Below are 22,201 nucleotides of genomic sequence, written 5' to 3' on the forward strand. Positions count from 1 at the left end.
ACTTAGTAGTGTTGGCTTAATGGTGACTTGATGATCTTAAAGGTCTCTTCCAACCTAAAGGATTCTATGATTCTATGATCACATAACCTCAGCATCTTTGGGGTTGGAAGGTACCTCTGAAGATCATCTCATCCAACCACCTGCTCCAGGAGGGTTACCCAGAGAAGGCTGCCCTGGACTGTGTCCAGGCACATTTGTGATCTCTTCAGAGGAGACTCCACAACCTCTCTGGGCAGCCTGATCCCAGGCTTTGGCACACTCACAGGACAGACGTCTTTCCTCCTGTTCAGATGGAACCTCCTGAGTTCCAGTTTATGCCCACTGACCCTTGGTCTGTTGCTGAGTGCCACTGAAAAGAGTCTGGCCCCATACTCTGGACACACATCCTTTATATAATAATCAGATCCCCTCTCAGTCTTTGTCTTCTCTTCTCCAGGCTCAACAGCTCCACAGCTCTCAGCCATTCCTTGGCACAGAGATGCTGCAGGCCCCTCAAGAGCATCTTTGTAGCCTCCACTGGACTCTCTCCAGTAGTTCCTTGTCTCTCTGGAACCAGGGAGACAAGAACTGGACACAATACTCCAGAGAGAGCTTCACCAGGGCAGAGTAGAGGGAGAGGAGGACCTCCCTCAGCCTGCTGGCTACACAAGTCTTTATGCACCCCAGGACACCATTGACCTTCTTGGCCACGAGGGCCCATTGCTGGATCATGATGAGCTTGTTGTCCACCAGGACTCCCAGGGTCCTTCTCCACGGAGCTGGTGCATGGGGTTATTCCTCCCCAGCTGCATGACTCTGCGCTTGCCCTTGTTGAACTTTATCAGGTTGCCCTCCACCCAACTCTCCAGACTGTAAGTAGATCTCTCCGAATGGCAGCATAGCCTTCTGGTGCATCAAGCACTCCTCCCAGTTTTGGATCATCACCAAACTGGCTGAGGGTGCACTCTGTAACTTCATCCAGGTAACTGAGGAATATGCTGAACAACATTTTCACCACATGAGAAACACAGTTGCATCTCACGTGTTTCCTGGCTACCAGCACAATTTTTCATGCAATCTTGTCTGTACAATCATGCTCTGACCCATCAGCTTGAACTGCCATACAGCTTTTGGGAGACTACCACCAGCTTTAACATAGAATACTTGACCAGGAAAACCAAGATGACTACCAACCCATGTGACAGTTCAAAGTCACAATTTTTTCTAAAATTTACAAAATCCACCAGCTTCTATGCATTGCCTTTATTGCTGTGCCTTGATGATACAAAGAAAGGTCAGCAATCCAAATTCAAGATCATCTGGAAAAAAAAAGTGCTTCAAGAAAAGCCTCTCTGAAAAAAACACCAAAGATAAACACCACAATCACCCTAGTGGCTTCAGTTTGATTTCTTACCAGTCTCCTTGTTCAGACCTGAAAGCAAGTCCAAGTTCCGACTACATCTTCACAAGCACAAATTCCAGCAGAAGTCTCTATCTACAGCTGCATTTAAATGGCTCTTAAGGAAAAGAAAAATCTGCAGTTTCCACTTGTAAACAGCACAGCACTAGGCCTTTCAGCAAGGCCATCTGCACACAGAAGATCTAGGTGTGTTTTACAAAAAATTACACAAGTTCTTGTTGGGAAGAGGAGGAGCTTAGGGATGGAGGAGTTGGGACAACTGAAATAACCAAATGTCACAGGAAAGGGAATAGGAGAGGGTTGTAAAAATAGAAAAATCTACTGCAAAGTATTATTAGAAAACAGGGAAGGGAAAAGCAGCAACAGCTTCTGTTTTCTCTCCCATGTCAAACTCTAATGTGTCCATGAGGATCAAAAGTGCATTCCAGCACAAGTTACAAAGACAAGGAGCCACCACCACAGACACCACCAGTACAACACATTCAGATGCTTAAGCAATCGTGACCTGTAAGTGTTGGCCCTGTGAAGGTAGTGGTCAACCTCCCATGAACTGCACACAAATCACCAGAGGAAAAAGCACAGGCCTCAAAGGCATTTCTAAATTCCACATGGCACAGCATGTCCCTGGAAGTGGCAAGAAACAAGGGCCTTCATAGCAGAAGGACCTTCTGCACGGTAAGGATTGCAAAAAAGTATTATTTTAGGCTGTGTGCAAAAAACGTTGTTGCCAGAGGTCGATATTCCAATAGGAGACAGAGGAGTCCTGTAAAATATACTTTATTTGAATAAAGGGAGAGTCCAGGGGCAGATCCTGGTGGGGTCTCTCAGTTTGGCTGGGGGACACAGCCCCCTTCTTATCCTAATTTCCCGGCCGCACATTTCCCTTCTGAGTGTACAGACTGCCCGGTACGCCTACTGCACGTCCCCCTCAACATGTACCCCCCCTTCTCATCACACATCGTATGTCTCATTACCTTCACGCCTCCCCTGGGAGGAGAAGTGACTATGTATAAGTCCATTAAGCATGCGTACTAGTTCCTAAAGTTCAGAGGTTTAGGCTATGTAAATGTCTTGAGGTAGATATCTAGGTTTGTTTAAATTCATTCAAGTCCTCAGGTGGTTCTTGTTTGGTTCTTTTTGTATGACTTGTTTGGTTCTTTTTGTATGACTATCATCTTGGAGCACTGGTGATTGTATCTCTCCACATAGTGTTTTCCCCCCACTCCCAGCTGTGAAGACACATTCCCCCTCTTTATTCTATCAACTGCAGCATCTACATGAAGAGCAAAGTGCTGCAGAAGGAGTCAACAGTGGTTATAACTGTTCTGATAGTGACGCACGCCAAATATTTCACTACCTGACATTTGCAGCCAGCTTTGGTTTGGTATTGGCTACATACACCATCGTTCATCGTCTTTGTCTTTCCTTGCTTAGTTTCTAGAAGGTTGGCTGCTGCCAAACTCAGCCTTCTGTAAGGATTAAAGAGCTCAAACCATTCTAATTTTTCATGAACCTCAAAATAAATGACTGCAATTACATATTTTTGAAAAATAATCAACTCGAAATCTTGATGTGATGATGAATTTCATACAGTCTCTGACAAACCACTGCTACCTAACTGACCTCACTGCTTGGAATTCTGCATCTCATTTGACTTCTCTCTATTGCACTCTATAACATGTATCTGCTTGATTTAACAAAGCCCTTCTATTTGGTTTGTTTTGATAGAGATTATTTTGTTCTTAAAAATGGATTAGTTTTTCTTCAGATATTCATGAGGCACTTGTGCCCTCTCTTCAAGAGACAGCAGTTTGCAAGTAAGCCATTTAATAGCCGTCCTTGAAGTATTATTCCTCCAATTTACAAAGAATCTGTTGTGGGTCTGTCTTTTTTTCCCCCCCTTAGGTAGCTATCATTTTGCTCCTTACATCCCACCTCTGTCTTTGGCCTCAAATGCCAGAGAGGAAATCTACTAACAATAAATCCAGGGACTAGAATTAGTGATATTTTTCCTGGTTAATTAAAAAAAGACTGATGTTAAAGTAAGCATGCACATCAATAAAACGTAGACTTTAAGAAGAGACACTCATCTTGTGTGGAGACGACAACTTAACTGCTTCTCCACCTTTGCTGAAGTCTGCTGAATGACCAAAACATCTTGTGAAAGGACCACACAGATTTTCAAGGGATTAGCACAGACAAAGCTTCAAGTAGTCAAAGTCAAGCAAGTTATTGGCTAAAAAAAAAAAAAACCAACAAAAAGCCCAGGAACCAACAAACTATGTAAGACAGAAAAGATCTGTTGGTTTCAGGTGTAACATTTTTCTGAAGGTAATGACATTTGCTATGAAATGTTATCTGAGCTTTTGGGAATGATTCAACAAGTAGCTACAAAAGACAACAAAAATAAAAATTATAGAGCCCTGTAAATATTATAACAATAGTTCTACACAAGATTGTTCCATTGAGAGGAATCCAAAGGTGAAGGTCTTCATTAGACTGAAGTAACAGGGAAGGGTTTGTTTTTCCTGCTCAGCATCTGCACAACAGGATCTTTCTCTGGGAAGGGCATTACAAGGGACATGGGTGCAAAAGCCATGAAATAGGGAATTTGCTCCTTATGCTCTACTAAAGACAACAGTCATGGTTTGCTCAGTGAGGACTCACTTGTTAAAAGATTTTGATGCATCTTGGGATGAATTTAACTGAATGTTTTTGCAGGGTCCTTCTTTAAAGAGGGAATTACGACCCATCTGGGAATAACCCACATGAACCAGGAAACAGGATTCCAGCAGAATGATACCTGCAGCACTTCTAGGAATTAAGAGGCATTTGTGGCTTCTCTTTCTGCAGTTGCCAAGCTGAAGGCCTGTGGAGCATGTACCATCTCCCCAGTGACACTATTAAAGGGGTGCACCATGCAAAGGCTCCATCTTACAGGTCTCTTCCAACCAATATGATTCTTTGATTAATCTCCAGTACTGCCAAATTACAGGAACAACTACTTCAACTGCATGACGCACGAAAAGGCTAAATATAATTAAAAATAATATATTCTGCTGTTTACAGAACACGCATTTTTTCGTTTCAACATATGAATTAAGCCTGTGTAACGAATCCAAATAAGGTATCAGGAGTTTACATGAAACACATGGTGATTGCTACCCTAGAATACCAGCTGTGAATTTGTCAGCCGGTACAGAATTCTGCATGATACCCACTTGGAAGAAATAACTCTAGGAAAGAATCAGGTATCCTATGCACCGTACTCACAGAGGCATGGTACACTAAAGGAGCAACATGACACAGTACTTACTTGTCCAAAAGACAACTGCAAAAAAAAGGCTTATATACACAAACACTCACTAACTCTTTGAGCTACAGTAAGGGCAAGTACCAATAGATGTCAACAGATGGAAGGAAACTCATCTTTTCTGCAGTCTAAAGCAGTGGGAGGTTTTCACACCTACTGTCTTAAAAAATGAAAACCAACCAAGCACAGAAAGTGAGAACAGGGAGCTTAAAGATATGAGAAACTCCTGCTTTGTAAAGAGCCATTGAAGTTAGCACCTCTGGACAGCAGCAGGCTGGCAAGATCAGCCTCAGTGGTGATGACAGTGAGCAGCTGCTGGGTCAACGTCCAGGTAAGGACTTTCACTGGAGCTGAGGAACCCAATGTCATACAGACCAAGAGGCTATAACCTCCGGCCACAGGGTGAACTCCCACTGGCGCTTCTCTGCACTTGCATCTTCTGTCAGCCAAACTGAAGAAACCAAAGCAGGCAGAGGGAGGTCAGAGATTCAGGAAGGTCTCCATGTGCCAGTCCCACTTCTATCTGCTCAGAACCATTAAAAACATGCTGTAGAATCCAAGTTTCTCCTACATGTACCCAACAGCTTCCCCTCTAAATGGTGGCTCCTGAGCAATGTTTACACAGCATGCAACGTGGCAGGTTTCCTTTAGACAGAGCAAATATACATAAAAAAACACCCACCTCTATCTCTGTACTGCTTTCTTCTGCTTGCCACTGATTGTAAAGCAGTTTGAAAATGGGGATTATTTTCTTATAGAAAGGTGTTAGATGGATCAGTTGAAACAGTAGTTGCTTTTTTTTTGATATTCTACAGAGTTTTCATAGCTAAACCTGGATCATAAACTTATTTTTCTACATTTGAAGGTGTATGTCTGTAGGATAGAATGGATTAAATAGCAATACATTTGAAGTCAATAGAAAATGAAAACCTTACTGCTGGAGTAAATTCTCAGCATTATCATGAACTTACTTAGACACACACTGCAGGTTTGTACACAAAAGCACGTAATTCTGCAAAGCCACCTCCTGCTTTATACATTTCCTACTCTCCATCCTCACATCAGCAGGAGTCTTTGAGAAGTTTCCAAGGTTGTTTCAAGATTCTTTTCCTGCTGTCCTGGTGCATCTTCTCCTGTCCTGCTCTGTGTGCAGGAACAGCCTACAAGCAACTACAGAGCAGAGGTAAAACCAGCGCATTACTTTGGACAGACTGGAGTTTGACAAGTTCAGGTTTAAGCCCTTCACTTCTAGTCCTCCCAGAGGGACTTTACACCTTCCCACCCTGAGCCACTGTAGGCCCTTGTGTACTATGGGGAAAAGGCCTGGCCTTAAGGCATTGAGCAGTCCCAGCTGGGGTTCATCACTAAATGAGGGTGACCCATTACCTTGCTTTAGAGCTTCCCAGCAAGCATGAAGATGGAAAACTAAGCACTAACAACTCCTGCCCCAGGCCGAAACCATGCAGCAAGGTGATGGGAGACATTCCAGAGGCAGCTCTCATCTGGGGAAAGGCAGCAGCAGCAGCACTGGGATCACCCTCAGTTCAGAGCACACATAGCCCTGTCCTGTGGGACGTTAAGAATTTGGGACCTTCCTCGCCACCTTCCCTCCACATTCACAAACAATGGGACCAGAGTCCCATAAAGCTGTAGGAGCTCCTCCTCAAAACCTCACATGATTAACTGAAAAATCTGACCTGCAGCATCTACGCGCTACATCACAATGTAACAAAAAAGGATGAAAAGAAACCTGAAAAGGAAAGCATGATGTCTAAACTAAATGCACTAAAAATTCAGTACATGCCTTCCTGATTGTATAAACCCAGATTCCTTTTTGTGTCAACTTCCCCCCTCGCTTTTAAGAGGAAGAACAAGAGGTGAACGGCTGCAGAGGGACTGTGGGAAGGCAGAGATGGATGCCCAGGAGAAAGCAAAGGGCAAGGAGGAAGCAGTGAAGCAGAGAGCCTGGGTCACAGAGCAGCACTGAGCAGAGATTCTAAAAAGCCAGAGGACAGAGCAGGGATACAGGAAAATAACAATTCAGGCTGTAGAGATGATATTGTCCTGACACAAGTACTGCTAAGGAGAGGCCAGGGCTCTGGCTGGGGACGAAGTTTACCAGTTGTAAGTTTACTCCAAGTCCCAGCTCATATGTTGGTCTCCACAGAGCTCCATCCCATAAAATTAAAACAGCAAAGGAGCATCTTGGGCAAAAACAAGCACCCCACTCTTCCTCACACAGTTAAGAGAAAAAAATTGAAAACAACTAATCCTCAAGGCTCAGAACAGGACAGCAGAAAATTAATTTTTCATAAATCCTTTTTCAAAAACATTTTTTTTTTTCCCTGCTTTGGGCTGCTGCAGCAGTTGGTGCACAGAAGGGTCTTCTTGTTCATCCTCCAAAATTTTACTGGGGGAAGGTCACCACTGTACCCTATGCTCTTGTATTCTCCTTCCACAAGTGTTTCTGACAGAAGGCATCACACCTCTACCCCCCACCTCCTCTCCCTCCAAAGCTTTCTGCTTCTTGCATTTTGCCCTCCCTTTCACTCAGCACTGGGGGTGGTAGCCAACACCACTGACCAAAGCCTCTAAACATCAAAGGCGGCCTTTCCCTAAAAATTTAGCAGTGTATTTACAACATGGGACCACAGGAATGTCTTTACGGGATCAGGCTATGGCCTACACAGTCCTTTATGTCCAGCAATTACTCTGCATTGCACATGGCAAAGTCAAGCCAAACAAGTCTTCAGGAGCCAGGTGAGAAATTAATGCCTTTCCCATACGAGTGTTAATTTTTTCTAGTTAAGTCTTCAAAACCTTCTCCTTATTGGAAAATTTTCTGTTTTCCCCTAACATCTGCAAACGCTTTTGAACCTGCTCTAACTCTGAATGGTACAGAAGACAAATGCAGTCGCTCTCTTCAAAACATGTCTAAGGGTTTACACGGAACTGCTGCTAAAAATTCAACCCCTACAAAACAAAACTTTAAAAGGAATCTTTTTAAGATTAAAAAAAATTAAATCAGAGAATGGTTTGGGTTGTCAGGGACCTTAAATATCATCTAGTTCCAACCCCCTGCTGAGAGCAGGGACACCTCCCACTAGATCAAGTTGCTCCAAGCTCCATCCAACCTGGCCTTAAACATACTTCAGACTTTTTTGTTTTTTGTTTAACTGCATATGCAATCTTCTGCACAAGATCAGACCAAAGACCCACCTAGCCTGGTATTCTGCCTGCAGCAAGACAGAGACATCGTCAAGAAGCAATGCTCAGGACAGAGCTAGATCTCAGACTGACTTATAGCTCCCTTTTCCATCTGCTCCTTGGCTTCAGATGTCCCTTGTCCACATGCTTACTGCTTTCACTGGTGAAAACAGACATTTGAAGCATTTACAATCTGCAGAGGCTCTTCTTGGAAGTGTTCAAAAAATGTGTATGCATGGTATTTTGGGACAGAGTTTAGTGGTCATGCTAATGTTGGGTTGACAGCTGGACTTGATGATCTTAGAGTTCTTTTCCAACCTTAAAGATTCTATGATTCTATTCTATGATTCTTCAAAAGCTTCTTGAACTGCATACATTGAGAAGGCATCAATCATATTTTGCTTAAGGGGCTTTTTCCAAATAGCTGACTATACATACATTCAAAACACAACAACCTGTGAACTGAAGAAAAACAATTCATCTAACCCAACTCCAAATCAGCAGACATGGATATGAAGAGCAGCGTAAGTTCTCCAAACAGGGAAGGTCAGGGTTGCAGGCTGGAGGGAAGCCAGGAGGACCTCCCCAGTTCAGGGGCTTTTAGCAGCTCACCTGCCAAGGAGGCTGTCGAGTCTTTGATAACCCCATAAGGGTAACGACTACTGAAATAACATTTTGAAAAACCTTGGATTGTAGGATCTCTCTTTTTTTATTTTATTTTAGCAAACAGGACCAGAAACGGAATGCTAAGGTTGACATAAGATTTCCCCATTATGTATAGCAAAAGCTGCCAGTTCTTGAAATAAATATTCCCCGATTGGTGTTCTCATACCAGACAACATGTACAGATGCAAAGAAAATGACCATTAACAAAAATGCTACCTTATAAAGTACTCCCACACACAATGGGAAGGCTATCAAGACAAAAAATACACAGGATAAAATTTCTGGGAACATTTAAAAGAAAAGATTCCTCTTTTTACCAGAAAGCACAGAAACAATACAAATGCACATACTACAGACAGTGGAGAGATAAAAAGTCTTCCGGCTATTCCAGCAAAACACTTTGTTTCTTGTCTCATTTCCCAGAAGAATTTGGCAACAGCAATTCTTGAAGGTGATTTAGATTTTAAGACAGCACGCAACAACAAAAACATATGTATAAAGAGGCAGAATGCACTGACTTTGGAGTAAAGCTTTTCAGGGGTGAAACCATCTGGAGTTACAGAAAATTCCTCCAGTTACACAACATCCTTTGATAACAGAAACACATTAGTACCATAAAGTACTATAAAATTTAGGGACAAACTCTTCTGTGAGAAATAAAAAGCAGGATAGGATTTATCCCTCCATTTCAGCAGAGTCAGATGAGGGAAAATGCTTCTGAAATGACAAAAGAGGATGCAAGGATGGACAGCAATGCTGTATGGCAAAAAGAGCAAGCAATGTTCTCACTTAAACAAAGCAATTCAACTCAAGAACTAGCTGGAAATTAGAAAGACAAATCAGACGGTGAAAATTGAGGGCTGACAGTTGGTAGACCTGGAGTCAGGAACTGGAGTTAAGAGCCAGATGTGTAAATCAAAGAAAGACCATGAGGCTTCTAATAAGAGGAGACCTTCAGCACTAAATCTCTTACGAAGACATAGGACAAACTTTCACCAGAAAAAAAACCCTATCCTTGGAGCCAGAGGATATATGCCTCTGTATTCTGTGGTCCTGTTTGAGACACAGAGCAGGAACATCAGCAAGTGTTACTTCCCTTCATACACTGGACCTCTTCCCGAAATGAGCCCAGTTCACTAAAGTCACAGCTGGAAAGTTATTCTTTGCCTCACAAAACACTCAGAGATGAGGGAGAATCAGTACAGGGAAATCTTGGGGCACAAGCAGCCACAGGAACATGAAACTCTGCACCATTCTGGAAGAGCGATGTTCTGCCACAAATCACAAGGTAGAAATCACTCCAAATTCAGGGATGTTTCTTGCCACAGTGTCTAACTCTACAAAAGGAGCTTTTACACAGAAAGTTCTCGCTTCTGAGAGCAAGCTGACTGCACCAGGCCACGCTGAAAACGCCTGGTTTTATTTTGATACTTCGGGGGGGAAAAAAAAAACCCAACCATGTATATTAACAAAGTCTGTGTATATTCCCAGTCAGAGCTGAGCTCCTGGGAAGACAAATTCTCTGGTTATGTGCATCGATTATTAAGTTAGGTACCCACAAACAAAATGATTTGCATTTAAAAGGAGTTGTGTTCCCAGGGATATTCAGGCCTTTCCTTTTAAATACATTATCACAAAACCAATCTCATTTCTGTTTCAGACCTGTTTCATTTTATTGAGACCACATCAATAAACATTAATAATTGTATATCAATAAACTTTAATAAATGATGTATTTACTCTTCATCTGCCAAGCAGGTGCCTGTAGTCAGGACAAAGCAAACCAAATTTTAGCTGTGTGACTCCAGGGACATTAGTGGGAGCCTAGGACACGCACACACCAGCTACTTCCTAGCACAGCACACTTCAAGTTTCATTTACCACATCCACGCAACATGGTCAAGCGCCTCGTAATTCAGACAGACCCACAGATCCCAAATGTGACCTGTTTCATGCCACGTGCATGCCAAGTCCCAGCATCGAGGAGTCCAGTCACAGTTCCTACCTGCAAAACATTTCTGGGAGGAAATGAGTTTCATACAGCACACAGGATCAGCAGCAAGACACAGTAAGTTCTCATGATCCTTGCACAGGTCTGCAAAGACCACCTGCAGAACACTCCTCTCTGGTACCTTCCTTCTCCAAGTCCATGGATACGCATGTCACAGTCTCCACTGCCCCATTTTTTGTCCATCTAACCCAAATCTGTGATGTTGCATTCAACCTAAAAGTCCAAGCACTTTCCTTTTAATTTATGTTCACCTTCTTTAGCCTCAGGCCTTCCCTTCCCAAACCCATGATTTATACCAGGTTGTCTCTTTTTTTTGAACGCGCCCAAACTACATCTGCAACCTGTCTTGCTGGGCATAAATGTGCCAGATTTTAAAATCAGAAGCTAAAACCAGCAGCACTTGTAGTGCACTCTGACCAGCCCTTAAATGAGACAGAAATTTGCTCATATGGTTTGAAAAAACGGCAACTTTGAAAACTGTTTCTGTGGAAAACTCAAAGTGTTCCTGATTTAACTTAATGCTAACTGTAGTGACTTTGCTTTGAGGCAACTACAGACCATGGGTGATATTTGTATTTGCAGTCCTTCCATTTCCTCTTGAGATCCTCAAATGGTAATTTTCTATAACATTATTTTTAAGTTCTGGGAAGTATTCTCTGTCACGTTTGAGAAACGCTGCTGCAATACAAACAGGATTGCATCAGAGATCTGCCTCATTTTTTACTTTCTTGGTTGCTGGGAACACAAGACTAGGCTCTCAGTGCCTCCATGCACCAAGAACACAGAGAAGCCTCAGCTAACACTTGTGGTGCCACCTTGGACCAGCTCAAATGACAAACTTGACCCAAAAATCCTCCTGGGAGTGCGGGGATGCCGAGGGTGAGCCCATGGTTCCTGTGCAGAATGACCAGCAGGAAGGGCTGCATAAAGGGCTCTTCAGGATTTTAGGTTCCTCCTGCCAAATGGCAGAACCTGCAAGTCCCCAAAACTCACCACAGAAGGAAACAGACAAGTTGGAGCAGTTGGGGTTTAAAAAAAACCTACCGATAAGCCTCAGGATCTGGGATGATGCATGTGAAGGAAAGGTCCTCCTCCCTGACCAACACCTGCTACTTAGGCCATCAGCTCCTTTATGCCCATGAACTGGAGAGACTAGTTGCTCCGTTTCATTTATCTTTTTTTGAGAAGATACTGTGTTTCTTTATGCATTCTGCAGAAAACAAAAAAATACCATATTTTCATTCTGAATCTAGAAAAACTGCTTATTTGGAAGTAGAGATTTCTATCACTTGGGAAACACCAAGCTTGAGCTAGCTTTGCCTCTCAAAATAGAAACCCATATTTCAAAATTAACCTAAAATACATCTCTGGGATTGTGCAAATAGGGTGGGACTTGAGCACTCAACATAGACAAGCAAGATTGATAACAAGGAGGCAGGCACATGCGTGGGGGGTGTCTCTGACCAGGAAAATTCTAATGCAGGACATTTTATCAAAATGAGCGTCTGGGCACACGACGCAGGGCTGGAGAACAGGGCAGTGATCCATTCATCACATCCCCCTGGGAAGACTGTGTGTTCAGGTGAGCTGGTTTTGAATATATCTCAGAGTAAATACATATTAAAACTGTTTTGGCAAATCTTGTTTGCTTTCCGGTTCCTTTAGCCATTACTCGAGCAAATCAACATCCACGTCTAGTGGTTCTCTGTTTATAAAAAGTCTTATTTACACTTTAAACACTCAGGGGCTTATAAATCATAAAACAGGACAAACATTTATTTGGGAACACCACAATCAAGCAATGGCAGCTGAAGGTGGGAATTAAATGACTTGAATGTTTTCACCTTAATTTGGAGCCATCCTAGGGCCTGTTTGCAAACCCTTCTGAGAGGGCCAGCAGGAGCCAGTAACACTCTGTTCTAAAGGTGAATTATTAAAATTATAAAAGGCTTATCTAAACATTGCTTACAGCTATCTGGCTTTTTTGTTTTAATATTTCCCAGGCACTCACTGTGCACTGTAGCAAACACACTTATCTGTTTTCTTCTTAGAAAGAAGTCAAAAAAGGACAACTTACTAATGCTTAGCCATCCTCTCTATCTGCCCATGCTACTTTCTGCAGGGAAGCATCCTAGTGAAAAAAAAAAAAAAAAAGAGCATTGCTTGGCGCATCCCATTCAACAACAAAGGCAGAGCAAATAAATCCCTGTTTTCCACAACTTTGCCTCGACCTGGCTGCTTAGTCTGGATTTGGCTCTAGTCTTCCAGACAATGTCAGAAAGCCACAGACGTTGCAACCTGAGCCTCCAGAAAGGGGGCTAAAAAGGTGAGGGTAGAGGAAATGCAGGCAAGAGCCACCATCGAACATCACCCGGGCTGAAAAAAATATCACAGATCTAAATTCGTATCTCTAACCAGTCTTGTGAACAATAACTCAATCTTATTGTTCTCTTGCTATAATAGCTGTCCTATTTTCAGAGGCAAAATGAATCCTTAAGGGAAGCACTACAGATCAAGTGCTCAACGGGCTAACAGAAAAAAAAAAAAAAAAATCTACCATTTCTTGGAAAACTCCTTTTCTATTCAAGAAAATGGAAGATCTGATTTTCCAGAGAATGAAGGAATTTCTTGCAATGCCTCCACAGTGGCAAATGAAGGAGGAATTACCCTAAATAACAAATGCCAGGAGAGCCCAAGAGCAGGGCAGAGGAAAAGGAGCTTCTGCCTTTGAAATTCATTTTTTTTACTGATCTCTAATTATCTGGTTTTGGAAAAAGAGTGCACTTTAAAAAAAAAAAAAAAAAAATCACCTAAGCTTTCTATGCATTACTGCCTAGCATTCCCCTTCTATGAGGACCGGGCAAGCAGTCTCCCTCCTGGGGACAGAGAAATCCTTTCATTTCCTGTGAATTGCTTCACTATAGAAATAAAAAGCTTAAGAAAAAAGGTACTTGATTATTCACAGAAATCTACGAGACCATTTGAAACCTAAAATTGCACATAAACCTCTATGACTTGAGTTGATGTCAAGGAACCAGAATTCCAAAAACGTGACAAGAGAGCGGTTAAGAACAAGAGCTGTGCCATCAGTTCAGGAGCAGAACACAGAATCAGGCCACTTTGATAGCAAGTAAAAAGAGGGATGGATGACAATAGATAGGGTAATAGTCTAAGATCCTTCTGTACTATTTTATTCTCAACACACTAAATCACAAAAAAATCTAGCTGATTTATGTCACTGGTACGAACTCATGGTTGTGTTTGCAGACATAACAATACAAAACTAAGAAAACCTGAAATACCTGCCACTACATCCTGCCTAGAAGCACTTTTTCCCCCTCAAGGACATTCCAAAGGAACTTCTAAGCCATTCTACTGCCTCTGCACACAAGCACTGGCCTATTCATAACCAAAATCCCAACTTCTCCATGCCACTAAAATGTTACACTCAAAAAACAATTTTAAGCAGCAGTACTACAGTAATCAGAGGAAAAAGTCAAACGCTATTCCCCAAAGACAGTCAATTTTTTCAGATTTCTCTGACTTGGGTGTGGGGGAAGCAGCAAGGATGCATCAGGCTTAGAAGTGTAACCTGAGGATCAGGTTTTTAACCTTTTCAACACTTACCTAGCAGATGTGGGTTGACTTCCCCCCCCCCTTCTTCTGACAGACCTGCTCCTTCTCCAAAGGGAAATCACACTCACTAAAACGCTGTCTGAACAGAACTGAGCATAAAGAAAAAGCCATCAAGTGACCTGAACATTTGGAGAAGGCTTCGAGAGCTCACTTTGCTCCTAATCCAACAGCTGTCTTAAAAAAATTAAAGCTGCATTAGAATAAAATATTAGACTCATGATTAACTAAGTTTTTGCTGTTCTATTGTACACCCTATGGAAATGAAAACTTCAGGCATATGCTTTATCAAGCAGTTGCAGCAAATCCTAAAAGGAAAAAGCCTCAGCGTGTAACGAAGCCAAGAAAAACCAAACCAAACAAAAATCCCACAAAAAAAAAAAAAAAAAAAAAAACCAAAAAAAAACCACCACTGAAACAGTAACACAGTAATGATTATATACGTGCACAATTGGAACCACCTGACTTGAGCATCAGCCAAACTTCTTTCTATAATACTGCCAAAAACCTCTCAATGTTTAACCATCTGAGCTTAATTCTTAACAAAACAAGGGTGCTGTCTTAAGACAGTCATTTTTTTATGACAAAAACCAGCTGAAAATAGACCTCCAGCACCTTTTAAGGATTCCTGAACCTTTTAATAGTTCTAGATGATCATTTTCGCAGCAGGGATTTGAACTGAAACAAAATGTTGAATCCCATCAAGGATGTGCTTTTTGTCACCCTGGGAAAATGTGTGCTGAACCTGTCTGTGTACAAAATCCTTCTATTAGGAGGCTGAGAGGAGGATCCTGTGTCTCATCCTTTCTCTGCTCACTCCACTTGACTGGGACCACTGCACAAACAGCTCAAGGTCAGAGTGTTGAACTCAAGTTTCTGTTGTGGCTTAAAACATCTGTGATGGAAGTTAAAAACTGAATTTTCTGAATGTTAATATACTTTTGAAACAAAAGTGAGTAGAATATGATTTAGACTTTTCCATCAAAAGTTTTGTACATAATTTTTGGTTTCATTCTACATTAACCTGGAAGCTACTATAGCCAGCAAGTGTTTGGGACAAGAGGGATTTTAACTGCTTCTTTGCACTAGGTCTAAACCACAGAAAAGTACAAAAGTTTGAACTGCATCATTTTGTTCTGTATTTCTGCCATTAGAAGCTTCCATAGGGAATAACTTATAGTACCTCTAAGTAAGTAGTTTTCCTACTTATTCATTTTTTTTTTTCACTTATTCAACCACAAGCTCATATATATACCTGAGACACTAACATATAATGGTAAAAATTTAATTCCATTCTGTAAATCACGAAACTTCTGCTGACACTAGCACTCAACTTGGTTTTCAGTCAGATCTAAAATGGATAACGGCCACATGAAATGTATGTCCAGCCACGAACAGATTCACCCCTGGTAATTTCAAAACCCCTTGGTCTGCTTCAACCAAGCATAAAACACAGCTGGAAATTTCAAATACTGTTCCTCAGGTGCTGTCAGAAATGAGGGATTGGGTTGAAGGGACCATCTCTGCCACAGAGGCAAAACTTGGGCTTGGGATCCCATCTCATACCCTGGCTTCTTCTGGCAGAGGACAAGAGATAAAATTAATGACAAAGGGCAAATACATACAGAACAACCTGTTCTTGTGGCAGAAGCCAGGCCAGAAAATACCTACATCCATGGCATGTGTTCCTACTATGGCCCAAATGCTTTGGGACAAAAAGGTAACACGTTTAATAAATGTTGTAAAAATGACCTTTTCCAGAGAAATCTACAACAGAAAAGACAGTGGATACAGAATTAACACTTTTTGAAAGTAATACCAAGCTAAGCAGAGAAGCATCCACACAGGCCATGAAGCTTGCAGAATACTAACAGCAATTGGCAAATGCTCTGGTTCTTACATGATTATTGTTTTCATCCCATCTAATTATGATCTTGCAGAGTTTGTTGTCAGTGTTCGCTGATAAAGGTTAGTTTGGCTACCCTTAAAAAAAATCTGTCAATACTTCAAAAGCCTGAGGAAATCAGGCATTCAGTGAAGTCTCCTTGACATGCTCGTTTTCTTCACCTCCTCTCAATATTTGCTCTGAACCATGAAAATAAAAGCATCTACATATCCAAATTTTTTTTTTCTAAACAAAAATAGCACAAGCCAAAATAAGAGCTTCTGATGGAAGAAGGAAAAAAAAAAACAAAAAAAAAACAAAAAAAATCTCAGGAACCTAGCAATATTTTCTGATGCTTTCTCAAGCACAGCATGTTTTTCTCTTTACACTGAGCAATTCCAGCAGCACACAGTAGGAGCAAACGATCTGCGCAGCTGAGCACTTCTTTCAGCAGCACCTCCCTGTTTGTGCCTTTCCTGAACTGCAGGCTGCAATCTCTGCCTTTCTTTTGACAGCAACACTAAACAGTGGAGGTTGTAAGCAGATTTCAAAGCTAATTGAAAATAGGAACACAGAGCCTAACAATATTAAATCAAAAAAACCTGACAAGTTTAGCAGCAGATCATTGGAGTCTCCTTTATTTTGTTGTACAAGTTCTTTGTTTGCATAAAAAAAGCAAAATACGCATCAACTTGCTTTGTAAATGGCTGATCCAATAAGGATGAAGATAAGCATCTCGGATGCTAATGAAGCATCAGGAATGTTTATTTGCCAAGCAAATGACTGAAAGGCAGCTCCAAGCAAGAGGGAGGAAAGGCAGCAAGAAATGCTCACATTCCAACCTTCTCACAGAAGCTTGGAGATGCCTTTCTCTTTAAAACAGCGCTGTAGCACAGACCTGAGCACGGGATACCAAGGGTCAGTGCTTGTAAATGGTTACTACGGTTTTGGATTGCTTGGTTTGGGTTACTACACCCCAACAACAGCTGGGCACAGCCTGGGAGGTGCCACCACCCAGACTTGGCTGCAGGTACCAGCTTTGGAGGCCAAGGAAACCTAGCTGTCTAGATACAGCCAGACCACACCAGTTGGCTTCAGGGCTGCAAAACAGGCACTCACGCTGCTTACCTCACTGGTGTGGCTGTGCCCACAGGGGCTCACAACTAACAACACTCCAAGTATGATCAACTAATTACACCTTTGCATTCATCACTCAGATTGCTTCCAGGTCTCATCACTCAGATTGCTTCCAGGTCTCATCACTCAGTCACTGATGACCAAAGTGAACACCCAGTACCATGGGCTGGAATTGTTACCTATAGACTTCTCCTCCCCATCTTCTCCAGCGTGAAAAAGGTAAGCAACCTGGGTGAAGAGTTCAAGGCTGCTAGTGCAGCTGCACTTCATCATGAAGTTTTCAGTCAAACCTAAACTTTGGTTTCTATTCCACTCCCACCAAGGAGCAATAACATGGACATAGTTGTGTCTGTTTGAAGAGGCCAAGCAAAATAAATTCCTTCCAATTTTTCAAACCTAACTCCAGCAAAAGTTATAAACCAGGTGAACTTACCAGTCTACTCAGAAATTTTAGGTACTATTTTTGAATCCCCCTGATATTGTAACAACATTTTAGAACAAAATGATGAACAAGCTTTTACAAAGGAAACAGCTCACATGATATTAACTCCTCTTCCCTACAAGAAAATACTTATCTATAAATATACCTCTGCTCATCTACAAATGCAAAACATATGAACCTATTAAATATCCAGCTTAAGCCACACACATTCAATAACGTATGTTTATTGCTTTCTCACCTGTGATGAGAAATTGTCAACAAATTGAAGAGGTGTTTTTAAAGATTAACCTGTCTAAGCTGCTACTGTATGGAACTCTTAGTTATACCAAATCTTAGGCTTGCACATTTTTCACAGGAAGCAGACTGAGTCTGCTTGCCCTCTCCAGCCATAAATCAAAACTGTGCTATCCTTATACACGTTGCCAAGAGAAAAGCAAGGCCTGACTACTCCTTTCCTGACTATGGGAAAGAAGAACCAGAAGTTCTCTGATCCTTCCAGATGAACACTGCTAGCAGGTGGAATTACCAGTAATGAAAGGTAGAGCTAGAGGAGAACAGTAAAAACATATTATTGAGGAACAAAAAAAGAAGAGAGGGCAACAACTAAACATCAAAATTAATCACTAAGGTTAACGAAATTTACTGTAATGTAATAACTGTAATGCCATTAAATGCAGTGTAATAAATATTCTCTCGTATTTTTTTTAAGATTATATCATTATTACTGCACTATAATAGTACCCTTGCAATACAGAGGTAAATGTTAATTTAATAGTCTAGTATGTAGGTCAGCAGAGATATTGTTAAAGTTCATTTTGACTCTGAACTTCCAGGAAAAAATAACCAGCTTACTAGCTAAACAGGTAACGGTGCTGGCAGAGATCCATTCTTCCATTAACATCTGTTAAAGCACATCTGCTATTCACTTGTTGAAACACCACAGGACACCAGAGGACTCTTTTGCTGCTATGTTTTCTTATAAATTGCCAAGATCTTTAACTACAATTGTCTGTTACTTCTGTAAATCCAGAAATAACAGATGAGATGTTACAGCAAAGAATCCTGAAAACCACTGCACTGGGGTCAGAGGTGTTATCCTGGGTCAACATCCTTGTTTTCCAAGGTGAGGATGTGAGGATGTTCTCATCATCTACCTGGTGGCATTTGGGATTTTTTTTTTATTTTTTTTTTTTTTTTTTAACACTTAAAGTAAAGCTATTTCAAGCTAGTTAAAAACATACTGAGACAGACAATTCATGTGCTAATATAACACAGTCTTCCTAGGGGTTTAGATTTGATCATCCTGAAGCCTTTTGAGCAATTTCTTTCAGACCATAATTTGGCAATTGCACAAGGATGGGGAGCTCCAGAGCTGTGAGATAGAATTCACAGGAATGAATGGTCAGGGGGCACTGAGAGCAAACATACTTCATTTCCCATTTATAGGTTAACCCCCTCATAACCTACTAACCAGGAACAAATTGTGGAGACCTCTGTGGAGCAATGAGATACCTGACACAGCAGCACTATTACTATATTCTGCTTTCTAAACCAAGCACACAATGTGTGCTTAGACAAACTGAAAACTTGGGGATTTTTTTAAAACATTGGAGTCAGCAAATTAAGACGACCTACCCAATATAACAAAAAAAGCACTTCTTTCTGCTGTCCCTTCTTAGCAGAGTAATTTCTTAAAGCTACTTGCAAATTACATCTTTTGAGTTATTCCAGCCTGACTGCAAACAAACAATACTGGGAAACCCAGTCCAAGAGCAGCATTTGCAGGGGCACCAGCTCATTCTGTTGGACATCCACCAACAGCTCCCAGGGAGACAGGCATTGGGCATTCAGAGAGCCCAACTGCACAGAGCCCTCTGGTCCTTTGGAGGCACAGGGGTGGTTTTGGAAGGCACTGGAAGACAAAGCAGAGCCCAGCCCTGAGAAGGATAGGATAGAAGCCTTAGGGGGCAGTTTGTCCGAAATAAAACCTGGGCAGGAGCTGGGGACAAACTTGGGCTGGTTTCACAGATAGAAAAATACGCTGATCAAGCGCTGTACTGATGACATTTACTAGTGTCATAAATCTGTAATCCTTTCAATGAACTACTGTGTTGTACAGTATATTAAACTATCTCTTAATAAACTGCACTACTTCCCCTCTCACTTGCCTCCCAAGCACATAAAATAAACATTTACGAATGGAAATAATTTATAACATGAAGTGCATTATTTTTTTCCGAGGGGAAAAAGATAACAATATACTCAGCCATAAATTCAATTTCTGCAAGACTACTCCCTTCCCCCTGATTTTTCTTTCCTGCAGCATTATTACCATGTCATCTAAATGAATTTGCCTACCCTTGAGCAGTCAGCATTGAATATTCAGTGCTGGTTTCCATTTTAACATGTTGTTACGAAAGAGACTTTTTTCTGCTTGCATAAGACTATCCTTGAAGAGGTCAGCATATTCCAAGGGAAAACCAGTGTCATTTGAGAAGCACAATAAGAGCTGATGACATAGGCAAATAAACAATGTTAGAAATAATTCTTCACAGGCATTCCAGCCCTTTAGTTTGTTTGTTTCTGGTTTTGTTGGGGGTATTTTTGTTGTTTTGTTTTGTTTTTTTCCCCTTTTTATTACCATTTCCAGTATATTCTTGCAATAAAATAGAGAGGATTAAAAACTAACTGGTATTTTGTTGAGATGAGTACAACTGCAGAAACACACACACACCCCCCCCCGTTACAGTTTACGAACTGACCTCAGGGACCAGGCAAAGCTGCAGTCAACCTGCAGCATTCACTTTGTTCCAACCCTTCTAGTTTGGCTTTTGATAAACAAAGGGTAGTTTGAAATCTTGCTTTAAACCCCAAAAGTATTTCTTCTCAAAAGTTCAAAACTCAAGAGTAATATCTGATTAGTGCAGCCATTCCTGCCATCTTCCTCCTGTGGTGTGTGGTTCCCTACAGTCTGTTTGTCACACATGTTCCTCTTCCAGTATCTTGAAGGCCAGCAGCCCCACAGTTTGGTTGCTGTTTAAGTTTAGCACCTAAGCACACTGCACAAACGGAGCCAGGATGGGGCTGAGCTCCCACAGAATCCATCAGGCCACACAACCCACTCACTGCTGCTTCAGCTGTTCTAATGGGACCGGAGAGCAGCTTGGAGAACAATGCTGGAGAAGAAGCTGCTTCCTCTATACATACATATTTAGCAAAAGGAGGTAGGTAGTTTTCTTAGGCTAATAGTTTTGCCTCCTCCCTCTATGCTGGAGAGTATTTGGTCGTGTCACTCCGGCTCACCTTAATGCCTGTACTTAGAATTTCCTTCCTTGCATTCACTTACATAGACATCATGGAGCCTTAATTTTAAGCTACTGTCTTCCCTGTTGCTGGTTGTAGCCAAATCAGCAGGATTTTGGGTTTAAAACCATGCTAGATTTGAGGGAGCAACAAGCAGGAGGGAGTCCCCACAGAGAACACCACTGACCTGCCAACAGAGGAACACACAGGTCCCTGGGCTGGGATTCACAGGTGTCCAGCAGCAGGTCTCCAATGGCTCCTGGTCTCCTCATGGGCTCTCACCATGGCTGTCAACTGTGGACCTCTTGGTCAAACACGTTGATACTGCTCTGCTGTGCTCCACCTCATCTTCTCACATCACTGGCCATTCTGATTAATGACAGCATTCACAAGCCACACTTGGCTACTGACCTCTCTGGTTCAAATGCAAATTTAATGCTGAAAACTGTTTTAATGGAAGTTCAAATGAAACCAAATCATGATACTCAAACTGAGCATTTAAATCCCCCCAAACCATCTGGCCATCCGTCCTTAAGGAAACATCAGTAACAGAATTGTAAATGAAACTTAGTAACAGCATTTCCAGTCTGGATCACAAGTGAGCAACTTGATAGTAGCAGCTACAAATAAAAAAAAAAAGTGATTCAGTTTAAACATTGATAAGCCCTGCTGTTGGTGACAGCTACTTTTCATGTTCCAAATGGGGCTAGGGACACATTTTATTCCACATCAGATCAACATCTTAACTCAAACATTTTAGCAGTAATAGAAGGCAATTGTGCCTCCAGCTTGGGAAGACATGTGGAAAGACATCCTTTAGAAGAATATAGCCAACTTGAGTTTTCAGAAAAGAGAGCGATGGGATGTGAGAAAACAATTGCCAAAACTACTAGAGCAGACTTCTCAGTGCACTGGATGCAATACTTGGAAAAAAAAAATTCAACTAACTATTGAAAAATGAAAAAAATTTGGTAGCGGAGTAGTACTTGCAATGTGCCATGAAAACCTATTTACCCAGAGACATTTGGGGATTTGGGCATAAAACTGATCTCACAGTCAGAAGCCTGGCAGAAAAGCTCTCCACCAGCTCTGCAAAGCTCGGAAGAACTTGCTTGACTTAGAACTGACCTGAAAAGAGCATTCAGGAATGAGATGAGAATAATAGCCATTTACATAAATAAATATCCCTGAGTATTTATTGGAAA

The 22,201-nt window shown here is 41.6% G+C and overlaps 1 protein-coding gene across 1 annotated transcript in view; it reads right to left on the minus strand.

Moving 5' to 3' along the window:
• The window catches only part of LOC103773392 (protocadherin-15-like), a gene marked incomplete at its 3' end in the record, with an annotated part of 42,606 nt that extends 21,338 nt beyond the window's left edge, over window positions 1-21,268 (minus strand). The window contains exon 1 of the mRNA XM_008940756.1: window positions 21,184-21,268. Coding sequence (XP_008939004.1) covers window positions 21,184-21,268 — 85 coding nt within the window. The remainder of the gene's footprint in view (window positions 1-21,183) is intronic.
• Between the last annotated feature and the right edge of the window lie 933 nt (window positions 21,269-22,201).

Source organism: Merops nubicus, unplaced genomic scaffold (genome assembly GCF_000691845.1).
Source record: "Merops nubicus isolate BGI_N331 unplaced genomic scaffold, ASM69184v1 scaffold2855, whole genome shotgun sequence".
Lineage (NCBI taxonomy): Eukaryota > Metazoa > Chordata > Aves > Coraciiformes > Meropidae > Merops > Merops nubicus.